General features: G+C 33.6%; 1 protein-coding gene across 6 annotated transcripts in view; it reads left to right on the plus strand.

The window, feature by feature from the left end:
• Positions 1 to 12,288, plus strand: part of Tusc3 (tumor suppressor candidate 3) — a 182,977-nt gene that overhangs the window by 71,089 nt on the left and 99,600 nt on the right. For all 6 annotated transcript variants that reach the window (XM_063234592.1, XM_063234593.1, XM_063234594.1 and 3 more), the window contains exons 4-5: positions 1,620 to 1,760; positions 10,830 to 10,970. In XM_063234592.1, the coding sequence (XP_063090662.1) occupies positions 1,620 to 1,760; positions 10,830 to 10,970 (282 nt within the window). The remainder of the gene's footprint in view (positions 1 to 1,619; positions 1,761 to 10,829; positions 10,971 to 12,288) is intronic.

Raw genomic sequence — 12,288 nt, forward strand, 5'->3', positions numbered from 1 at the left:
CAGAAAAGATACAAGACAAAAAAGTAATCCGAGGGTCTATTCAGAAAAAGCACTGCTTAAGTAAGGTCTTAGTCTGTGTTACTGTAACAAGAATACCTGAAATAATAATGAACAGAACAACTATGTTGGCTCACAGTTTTGGAAGACAGAAGTCTAGTGTTAAACTGACGGCAGTTGGCAAGGAACTTGTCAACACATTGTGAAAAAAACAGAGAGCAAGAGTAATTCAAGAGGGGATGTACTCCCCCTTCAGTAATGACCTGATTCACACCTTCAAAGGTATGGATTTCCAGCTATGAGGGTGGAATCTTTCTGGCTGGTCACTTTTGTAAAGGTCCACATCTTAATATAATCACAGTGAAAATTTGATTTCATGTGAGTTTTTGAGGGGACAGACATGCACACTCTGGCTTAGTGGGCCAGTTATCAGTCTTTACTGAAACATACTAATGTTGATAACATGAAGGTAAATAGTGAAACGTCAATTACATTTCCAGTATAAATTATGAGAAATACATGATACAGATTTCTTTTGAATATTCAGCTCACTTGTGCTTGAGCTGTATAAAAAACTCTATCAAGTGATATGAAGCTGTCTTGTAAAAATGACAGCCATAGTCAAGTTCATTTACAGAGCAGAAGCTTTTTTGGTCTTGACTATAAACTTCGTTGTAATGGATAGCTAAGCTTTTGCTGCTGTATCCTTATTGTGATGTCAACTCAACTAATATGTGCTATACAAGTTCAGTTTTAGTCTCATTATTAGGAAAAACTGAACTACATTGCATGTGAAAGGTTAAACAAGTCTTAGCCTTACATTTAAGATTTTAAAAATAATTCTGGGAGTATAAATAAATGAATGAATAAATATATGTGTGTATATTTTAATTGTATCTCAATGCAAACAATAAGGAACATTATTGCTGTGGTAGTATTCTATTTAGTATACTTTTCAAATGCAGATTACCTAATAAAATATTTCTGTGGTATATCTATTTTAATAGTTGATTTAATAGAGAATTTAAACAGAAGAAGCCTGCATTGGGGATTTTCTTATAGTTTGGTAATTTCAAATTGCATAGAGCAAAAATGTTCATTTCTGTTGCTTAGTCATCATCATTTCAAAAAAAGTCTTTACATTTGTAATGGAAAATTCAGTCTACTTTTAAGGTACCCAAAATTAATCCCATAATATGCTTATTACATTGCAACATTATAAATGCTTAAGAAATGAAGTAATCTATGTACTGTCAAGTCATAATATTTCGATTTTATACTGTGAGTTATTTCTTTATAGTATTCTAGAAAGGAAAAGAATGCAATGGATGTTAAAATACAGAAGATAATAAAAATATGAATGCTATGTGTTAAATGTGAGAATTTAGACAGTTTAATCAAATTCACTAGTTCATGTTCATTCATTAGTTCATCAGTATGAGTAAAAATAGAAATTAAATGGAAAACTTTGAATTTTTATAATGCTGTCTTCATAATAATACAAAATGAGTAATGTATTAGATGAGTGATATATAAAGAATATTGGAATGGCATTATATTTATTCTCGCATGTTTTACAGCTCAGTGGTAATGTATTTATTTCTTTCTCCCATGTTTTACAGCTCAACATGAATTCTGCTCCTACATTCATGCATTTTCCTCCAAAAGGCAGGCCCAAGAGAGCTGATACTTTTGACCTTCAAAGAATTGGATTCGCAGCTGAACAGTTAGCAAAATGGATTGCTGACAGAACAGATGTTCATGTATGTTTTTCTTCACCATATTTTAAATTGTTTAATTTATTTTTTAATTTTAAAGAGAAAAAAAGTAAAAATAGTGAAATAGAATTTCAAAACAGGCTAGTAGAAGAATAATCATAACTAATTCATTATGTATTGTTATTTTCATAATAGTTGTATAGGCATGAAATATTGTCCAAAAAAAGTACCAGCACAAAACTTTCTTTTTAATGAACTAAGAGAAACTAGCTGTATAACTATCTCAACTGTTGTGTACGGGTATATATTTTTACCCCATCTTTCCTTTTCCCTGTCTCCAACACTGTTTTTTGTTTCTTTTGAACAATTTCTTCCCTATTTACAATATCAGTCATACATTTTTATCTTATTTACTCTTTCAGTTTCTCATACTATTGAGACAATATATTTATACATGTGGGTCTGATTTATTTCACTTATGAGTATGATCTCAAGTGACATACATTTACATATAAAAGTCTCAAGTTTATTTTTCTTCATGGGTGAGTAGTTATTTCATCATGTGAAAAAAAGCATACCTTTTTCATACGTGCCTCAGTTGATGGGAATTTGGATTGTCTCCAAGATTTATATATTACAAATTGTGCTGCTATAAATATGGGTGCACATACATAGCTGTTGTATGATGTTTTTAATTTTTTGGGAAGATACCCAGAAGGGGAATAGTTGGATTTAGTGGGACCGCTAATCCTAGTTTATTTAAGGAATTGTCACACTGATTTTCACATGGTTGCACCATTGTACACTCCCACCAATGGTGGCAAGAGTTCCTTTTTCCCTATAACTCTTAGTAGCATTCTTTATCCATTGATTTTTTTTTTAATGACAGTCATTCTTTCTGGGGTGAGATGAAATTTCACTGTGGTTTTAATTTGCATTTCTTGAATGGCCAATGATGATGAACAGTTTTTCATACATTTATTTGCCATTTTTAGTTCTTTATCTGAGAAGTGTGTATTCATCTCAGATGCCCATTTTTGGATCGTGTCTTGGAATTTTGGGGGCCTGATATTTTTCATTTCTTTATATGTTCTAGATAGAAGACCTTTGAGGCAACACTACTAACTCTATGAGTTGTCTTTTTACTTTGTTCATACTTTCCTTTGTTGTGGAGAAGATTTTCAGTATTTTTTTTTTTTTTAAAGAGGACACTATTTATTGAGAGAAAGAAGGCTTCTTTCTGAGAGAGAGACAAAAGGGGCCCCAAATGGGTTGCCAAAGACTGTCTTTTCTAGGGACTTTTATATAGCCAAACCACAAGATAAGATGGTTTAAGGTGGGGAAAAATCAGAACTCACACTGTGAGCATGAGATGGGACAGAACTATGGTTAAACAACAGTATTATGAGTATAATTGCTCAGGTAAGATTGATTAAATTGGGATCCAATAGGGAAGCTGGAGGAACAGAGCCTTTATAAATGTAGGGAGTTGGATTAATGACTTCTGGTTTCCTCAAGGTGAAAGATACCAATTTAGAATATCAATACATGATGTTTATCCCTAGGTGTAGCTGCCTTTGTTGTCTTTTTCAGAAGGTGTTTGTTTTCCCTCATAGTTGCAAGGACACAAAGCCAATGGAAGAAGTCTTCTGCACTGGCTCCTTCCAGGGCTCAGCCCTATCTGACTACCTGTCATAGTCTATGTAACTCAACTGCCTGTAACATTCACCCTCCAAAGTAGTAACTCAAACGCCATGAGGGAACAGCGAGCAATGACCATTCTTGCTTCTTCAGGCTGAAGGGGTAATAGTTATTAATGGAAAGTCAGAAATACGCTACAGAGGGTTAATCTAAAGGCCCTCGATGGACTCCAGACATTTTTCATCTTGGGTAGATGTATGGCTTTTAGTCTGGAGGACACAAAGCCAATGGAAGCTTTTTAATTAGATGAGATCCTATTTTTTGATTCTCTGTAGTATTTCCCATGTGGTTTGGGTTTTGTTAATGGTGTCTCCCTTGTCTTTAAGATTTTTACCTGTTGTCTCTTCCACTAGATTTTGTGTTTCTGTTTTAATGTTTAGATCTCTGATCCATTTTGTCTTCAGTTTAGTGTATGGTGATAAACAAGGATCTATTTTTAGTCTTTGGCATGTGGAGAGTCAGTTTTTCCAGCACCATTTATTAAAGAATCTATCTTTCTTCCAGTGAACATGTTTGGCTCCATTGTTGCCAATAAGATAAGGTGCTTTAGTTTATTTGGAGTTGTGTCTGCATCTTTTAGTCTGATATTAGGTCATTTAGAATTTTTACATATTTTTAATTTAGTTTTGACAACTTGTGTCTAGAAATCTATCCGTTTGTTTTGTGTTTTCTTTTTTATAAGAATATAATTTGTCATGGTGGGTATTAATGATCTTTGAATTTCTGTAGGATCTTTTGTGATTCCCTCATTGCATTCCTAATTGTATAGATTTGTGTTTTTTCTTTTCAGTTTTTAAAGAGGTTGGCTAATTTATCAGTTTTATTAATTCTTGCAAAGAACCAACATTTTGATTCATTCTTTGTGTTGTTTTCTTAGTCTCAATTGCATTGATTTCTGCTATTATCTTTATAATACCTTTCCTAGTATAAGCTTTGAGTTTGATTTGTTCATCTTTTGCTAGAAGTTTTAGGTTCAACATTAGATTGTTTATTTGAACTCCTTTTGTTTTCCTGATATGAGAGTTTATTGCTATAAATTTCCTTCTTAGGACTGCTTTCATTGGATCTTATAAGTTTTTAAAAATTATTTAATGATGTATATTGTTTAATTTTGTTCTTAATTTCCTGTGTGATACATTGGTTATTCAGAAGTGGTGTTGTTTAATTTCCTTTTGTTTATGTAGATTTGTGATTTCTTTTGTCATTGATTTCCAGGTGCTTTGCATTATGGTTAGCATATATACAATGACTTCAGTTTCTCATTTACCTAAACATATTTTGTGGGCTAACATGTCTAGTTTGAAGAACATCCCATGTGCAGCTGAGAGGAATGTGTATTCTGATGTTGGTGTAAAATACTCTGTACACATCTACCAAGTCTATTTGTACACAGGCTTCATTTAATTTTGATACTTCTTTGTTGATTGTTTTGTGAGATTGGATTATTAAGGTTCTGTACTATAATTGTGTCCATATGTTAGTACTTAGTGTTTTTTTTTTTTGGTACCAGGGATCGAACTCACATCCTTATGCTTGCCAGGCAAGTGCTTAATGCTGCTGAGCTAAATCCCCAGCCCCACTTAACTGTTTTTTGAAATCTTTTAATGTTTTATGTACTTGAGTACAGCAGTGTTTGGTGCATATGTATTTATTATTGTTATCCTTTCTTCTTGGAGTTTTCTCTTAACAAGTATATAGTGACCTTCCTTGTCTCTTTTGATCAGTTTTGGATTGAGGTTTACATTGTCTGCAAATAGAATAGCACCTTCTTTTTCTTGTGGCATGGAGTGTTGTTTTCTAGTCTTTAACTTTTGGTCTATAAATTTCTTTCAGGTTAAATGTGTTTCTTGAATGCATATTGTTGGATCTTGTTTCTTAATCCATTCTGCCAGTCTGCTTCATTTTGTTTGGTGTATTGAGACCATTTCCACTCATGCGTATAACTGATATGTATTGACTTACCTTCTTCATTTTATTTTCCTCTTGTCAGTTCTGTTTTTTCCCTCTGTTTAATTGCATGCCGTGCTTTGCAGTGTCTTCCTATTCATGCTTGTGTGTTTGTGGTCTTTGTTATCTCTGTCTAATGTATCCATCAGAGCATTATTTAGTGCTAGTTTGGTGGTCATGAATTTCTTCTGTTCTTTGTTATGGAAGTACTTTATTTCTCTGTTGATGTTAGAAGATTTGTGGGTTACATCAATCTGGGATGAAGATTGATTTTAGGCTTAAAATACTTCAAGCTTTCCTTGATTTGAGTGTTTGTGATGAGAATTATATTGTGATTCTGATGGACTCTCCTTTATAGTGATTTATTTGTTTTGTAGCTCTTTTTAATATTTTGTTCTAATATTTTGTGTTGAATTTCTGAAGTCTTGATTATTATATGTCTTGATGTAGATTTATTTTGGTCAGGTCTCTTTGGAATTCTGTGTACTTCATTTACTTGTATGTCAAAATGTTTATTCATGCTTGGGAGGTTTTCTGCCACTCTTTGTGTGCAGAGATTTTTAGTGGCTTTTGCACTGTCTCAAGCTTTCTCAGTGACTCCAGTCAATCTTACATTGTTCTTCTTTGCTTCGTCTTGTAACCATTATATTGGTTTTTGCTTGTTCCTGGATGTTTTTAAGGTACTATTCTTTTCCTGGTCACTAACCACATTCCTGTCTTCTAGGTCTGATACTGTATTCTCGCCATTATTCAATTTGTTGCATATACTTTCAATGGAGTTTTAAATCTGACTTCTGTTTGGATTTGTTTCGTTGATTGCTTGTGTTGTCTATGTTGGGAATTCATGGTGTCTGTCATTTTCCTAAGCTCTTCTATTTTTTATCATCTGTGTCTGCTTTAATGTCTTTCATTTTGATTGTCATTTCTTTTTGCATCTTTGATATAATTTTTTCTGTGGCCTCTTCCATTTGTTTTTTCACTTCTAATGCTATCATTCCAGCGAGTTCCATTTGTTGACTTATGATTTCCTTTATCTCTTTGTATTCTGGACTTGTCTTAAATGGGCTGGGTATTTGGGGTTGCATTTTGCTTTTTTCCTCTTGTCGTTTTCTAATTTTTAGTTTATTTTTTGGGTTGATGCTTGTGGATTTTTTCAGCTAGATATTTTTGTCTCTGGGTCTGATATTTTCCTAGCAGTTATCTGTTCCTCACATTGTCTTCTAGATTTAGGCAGTTGTTGGTCTTTTATATTTATTCCAGGAACCTACCTTCTGAATATATAAATAATATGAAGTTACTGTCAATTTGACTTAAGGCCTATTCCTTTGGTACTAGACTGTAGTGATGGTTAGGACCCCTTATAATTGCAGCATTGTCATATAAGGGAGAATAACTGATTATAGCAGGTGAGGCGTCCTTGTTAAAGTAGTACAGTGAGCAATAATCATAAACTCAAATAGAGCCTGGTTACTGACATGTGTATTAACTATTAGCCTGATTTCTTTAACTGTAGGATCAAGTTCTGTAAGTATATAATATAATCCAACTTATATCAGGAAATTGTGTGCAGCAATCTTCTACGTTGTAGGCTGACTTTACCTTGTTATGGTGTGAGTGAGGGGACATTAAAGAGGGTTAGTAGGAAGGATATAGCAGTGGATGACATTTAATATAGTAGGAACAAGTGTGGTGTGCATAGCATGATCATCCATGTTTGGGTAGTTGTAGGGTACAAGAAGGAGGAATTGGAAGAGAAAACTTAGAATTATTGAAGTGAACTAGAAAAAAGAAGTGACAGTGCTTACTCTCATGAAAGACTCATAAAATTAAACAAGATATTTGACAAAAGAGAGGAAGAAGATGAGCAGAATAATACAAAGAAAAAGTTTAGATATTTAAATCCTGATTGACAGAGAAAAGAAGATGGAAAAGCGAAATACAATGAAAAAAAAGAAGGGGAAAAATAGGAAACAAAAATAATTTCAGTGCATGAGAAATACACTGAACATAGTTCACTGATCAGAAACCTCTTGAGCCTGGTTTTTGTTAAGTTTATGACCTTCTGAACTCTGAGTAGAATCTCCTGTAAAGAATAGTCAAAAGCCTTCCAGCTCTACTCTTTCAGTTGACGTCTCCAAATCTTTCCAAACCTCTCTCTACAGGCTGGGGATTTAGCTCAGCAGCATAAGTGCCTGCCTGACAAGTGTGAGATCCTGAGTTCAATCCCTGGTATCAAAACAACAACAACAAGAACAACAACAACAACAACCACCTCTCCCTATAATCCATTCTCAAAGGCTCCTGAACCACATGGTCAGGCACAGTCACAGCAACAGCCCCACTTCTCTGATATCAAATTCTGTGTGGAGTATAACTTAAGGGTGTAATGAAGAGTGATTAAAATTGTTACCTATAGATATTTTTTAAACAGCATTCATTTTAATGTAAAAAAAATTGGAATGTCTAAAGTAAGAGACCTAATAACTATACTATTGCACAACCGGAAATTGATTTTCAGGAATATTTCACATAGAATGATGTTCAAAGTATCGAAGTAGGGTTTTGGAAAATTAATATTACAGCAAGTATTATAATAATATATCATAGCATTATTATTATAGTATATATCTTACTGTATGTGTGAATCCCATATGCTTATACCTGTATAATATTTTATTAGAGCTGTTACTGTCCATACTAGAGTTTTGTTAGCTGAGATAACATCTTTTTCTAGTGCTTTCCTGACTTTCAAGATGAAGTCTAGAGTCAGTTGTTTCTTCTGAATGTCCTGTGTTTTAAGTCTGTTTTAACCTGGGCTATTTCTGTAGCCTATGCTCTTTAAAGATGTTTACAGTCGGAATAACATAGCCTAGCCCACTTTTCAAATAAAATGATTTTTACTTGATTTACTTGATGTTTACTTATGGCTGAATTCTACTCAATGTGTTCTCAACTATAATACTAAATAGGTCCTATTTACTTTGAATCTGGAATCAAAGTATTTCTCATCCCTTCATTTTTGTGTAATTACTTATCTTTTTACCTCCTTTATATTAATTAATTGTCTGTAAAGATACCTTAAGAGCATTCAAATACTGCTTCTTGCTCAACATTTATGATTGGATATAGCAGCCAGCGATGATTCTTGTGTGATTCACTTTGCACTATGGTGCTTGCAAAATGATGATTACAATTCTAGCTGTGTCTCCATATTTCTTGCTGGCCTTCAGTATTCTACGGTAATTGAGAGTTCTATTCCTTTTATCCATTTGTTTTTGTCTTTCAGTCACCTATTTTTCATTGCTATGGGACTATAAATTGCATTTTGGATTATAAGTATTTTTAAATGTTTACATATTAATAATGTTTTATTACTTAAAAACAACTTTGTGATGAGAAGGAGTTTCTCCTGGTTCAGCCACTTTTTTATAAATGACAGAGAGCCTAAGCAAGGAGTCTGTCTTTGATATGTAAATCAATCCAGAGGCATAACTCCTTTTTTCTGGCCTGTCCACCCTAGGGGACAGTATCCTTCTGCTTTAATCATCCAAGAACCAGGACCAGACACCTAGAGAATACTTCTACAGGCCAATTTCCACCAAAATTTTTCCAAACTCATTAATCTTAAACTGTTTACTCGCTTCACCCTGTCTTTCCTAAACATGCTTCTACACGGGCAGTGGCCTCATCTTCCTGTGACTTCTGTCTTCTGCCACTGGTTTGCTCTGGTATCTTTCTTATGTGGCCCTGAACGCTGTATAGTGTCTTTTGTCTCTAGAACCTGTGACTGTAATCACTTTGATTTTTCCTGAATTTGTCATTCCTGGCTGATTATGTCACAGAACAATGCATAATGAATTATTCATACCCTTGTGGTTTGTATTCTATTGCTGTTTTTAATTTGATACTAAAATTATTCTAGGCTTGAATAATGGGAGCCTCTTCATCTTGTTGTTCTTATGACATGCGTCCATCTTTACTTTTTAAATGTTTTCTAATTTTCTTTCATAAAAATGTGTTCCAGGCTCTTACTGCATCTGCTTGTGCAGCTGTTCTACCCAGCACTCAGTCATCTATTCCTAGGATCTTGCCTGCTTCCTATATATAGGAAATGTTATTAGACTCCAGAGCTATGTGTACTATTGAAGTTAGGAATTCATACCATTTATATTTAATTCTAAACAAGAGGCTTTATGGCTTAAAGGAGAACATCAAGAAAGAGAACAGCTAGCTTACACCTTAGAAAAGCATTAGCAGGTCATTTTTCTGATGAGATTTATACCCAGTTATATATGTCTTTTAAATTCAATAGTAAAAAGACAAAATCCAATCCAAAATGGTCAAAGGATCAGAATAAACATGTTTGTAGAAATAGCCATTAACCGTCTGTTTAACATTGTCAGTCACAAGGGAAAAACAAATTAAACCACAAGAAGATAACACTTCATATCCAGTAAGATAGCTATAGACAAAGTCTGTAAGTCCTCACCAATAAGCATTGGTGAGGAATGGAGAAGTTGGATGTCTCACCTATAGTTGAGATGTCAAATGTTCTGGCCATTGTGTTAACAGCCTGGCATGTCCTCAGACTATTAAAGATGGAAGTTTGTGTTTGTCCCATCATCATTACACCCCTTAGTTTCCATGGAAGAAAAATGGTAACATGTGTTCACAAAAAGTAATTTGCATACCAATGTTCATAGTAGCATTATGCATAGTAGCCATAAGGTGAAAACAATTTAAAAACTTGTCAAATAATGAATGGAGAAACAAAATATGATATAGGCATACTGGAGAATGTTACCCAGTCATAAAAATGAAGTACATTATTGATGTATGCTTCTACAAGGATAAACCTTGAAAACATTATACTAAGTGAAGGAAGCCAGTTACAACAAACCGTACCTTTTGTAGAAGCCTAGAATTAGAGCTTTCTATAAACAGAGAGTAGATTAGTTCTTATCTAAGGCTACAGGTTGGGAGGAATAGTTGGATGACTGGAGGTGATGAAAATTCTGGTGATGGCTGTAATATTTGTAAACATACTAACAGCTGTTGAATTATGTATACTTTGGGTGAATTGAATGGCATATGAGTTAGGTTTTAGTAAAGCCATTTTTAAAAGTCACAAATTGAAATTATACAAATCTACCCTTACCTTGTTGCTCCCATTTACTAGATGATCCAAGCATGATGCGTGGCATCTTTGGGCTGAGTTACATGTGTATGGTGTGCATATTATTGTGTGTACTCATCTAAAATGCAGAGAAAGTTGCTCTTTTACACACTTGTTACATTTTTAAATCGCATCTCTTTACCTCTTAAAAAGAGTGAGTGTTAATGCCAGAAGTAAATGGAGGGTGACATGTGTCTGAATTCTTTTTGCTGAAGATTGGAAAAACTAGAATATGGTCAAGAGAAAAACTTTTCTCCTTCCCTTTCACAAATTTTCTTGCATTTTTGCAGATTCGGGTTTTCAGACCACCCAACTACTCTGGCACCATTGCTTTGGCCTTGTTGGTATCACTTGTTGGTGGTTTACTCTACTTAAGAAGGAACAACTTGGAGTTCATCTATAACAAGACTGGTTGGGCCATGGTATCTCTGGTATGTTGTCACATTTTCCTTTTTTCTCTATTTGGTTGCATAGTAGTATGAGATTTAAATATTAACAAAACAAGACTTTTACTGTAATTCTAGACGTAAGGAAAACTTGATTTTTTATGACTTAGATAACACAGTATAAATTGACTGCAAATTTATGCTATCTTTCTATTAGTTTTCACTATAAAGTCTAATGTCCCTTGGTGCTTCTCTTGTTACAAATGCTAACTAAATACACGGTTGAATATATTTAGAAACATGATTGGAATTAATAAGAATTAATAATGGGGTAATTTGCGAACAAGTGATTCACAAATGTACTTATTTGTTTTTCAGTAGCCAGTCCTTTTGCCTCTTCTGTGTGTCTGGTATCTGTTAGATATGGGGAAATAAAGATAAGATACGGACCCTGTCTATAATGAATAACCTGATATTTACATATGTGTTTTTTTGTATGACAGCTGTAACATAAGGATAAATTGATTGTACTGTGCCAGTGTTCCTGTGTTTTAAGTCATTCAGTATCAAAACTAACTTCACCATGTTGAGTTTAAGATTGATTTTGTACTCTCCAGAGAGCAGCTGAAAACAAGCCAAAGATAAACCTAGATAATACAAAGATTAAAATAGAATACTAAAAATATATTTATCATCAGTACAAAAATGTGAAAAAGAGAACAGAGGAATAACAACGAAAGAAAAAAGAATTACAATTTTAAAACAATTGCAGACCTAAATAAGTGATTTCCATATATTTATGTGAATTAAAGGTAGAGTTAATCCTCTAATCAAGTCAGAGAGTATCAGGCTGGATAAAACTTAGTGCCGTACTGGGTGCTATCACAGAAGAAACGCTAAAGGCCAGGGTGTTGAAAACAACTGAGAAATGCATACTTCAAGGGCCTAAATAAATGGAGAGATGTGGTATATTCAGTATCTCAAGGCTGAATGCAGTAGGTCATATTTCCTTCAGATTACCTATGGATTTAAAGATACAGCAGTTAAAATTCTGACATCTTTTTAAATAATATACCATTTTTGACATTAATATAGAACCTCATAAATGACTGGAATGTCCAAGTAACTTTTGAAAGTAAAGGAACCAAATTGAACCATTTACATTACCTTATTAAAAGACTTACTGTGAAATAATAATAATTGTAACAGTGCTGAATTGAGCTAAAGAGAGATATCTGTTATCACTGGGATAGAATATAGGTTCCAAAAATAACATGTATTCATATGTGTTCAATTCAGTTTTTAACAAAGGTGGCAAGTTATCTTATAAATAAAGCACAGTGTTCAAAAAATGATGCTGAAA

Source organism: Cavia porcellus, unplaced genomic scaffold, assembly GCF_034190915.1.
Source record: "Cavia porcellus strain 051 isolate PalLab524CR breed Dunkin Hartley unplaced genomic scaffold, mCavPor4.1 scaffold_24, whole genome shotgun sequence".
NCBI lineage: Eukaryota > Metazoa > Chordata > Mammalia > Rodentia > Caviidae > Cavia > Cavia porcellus.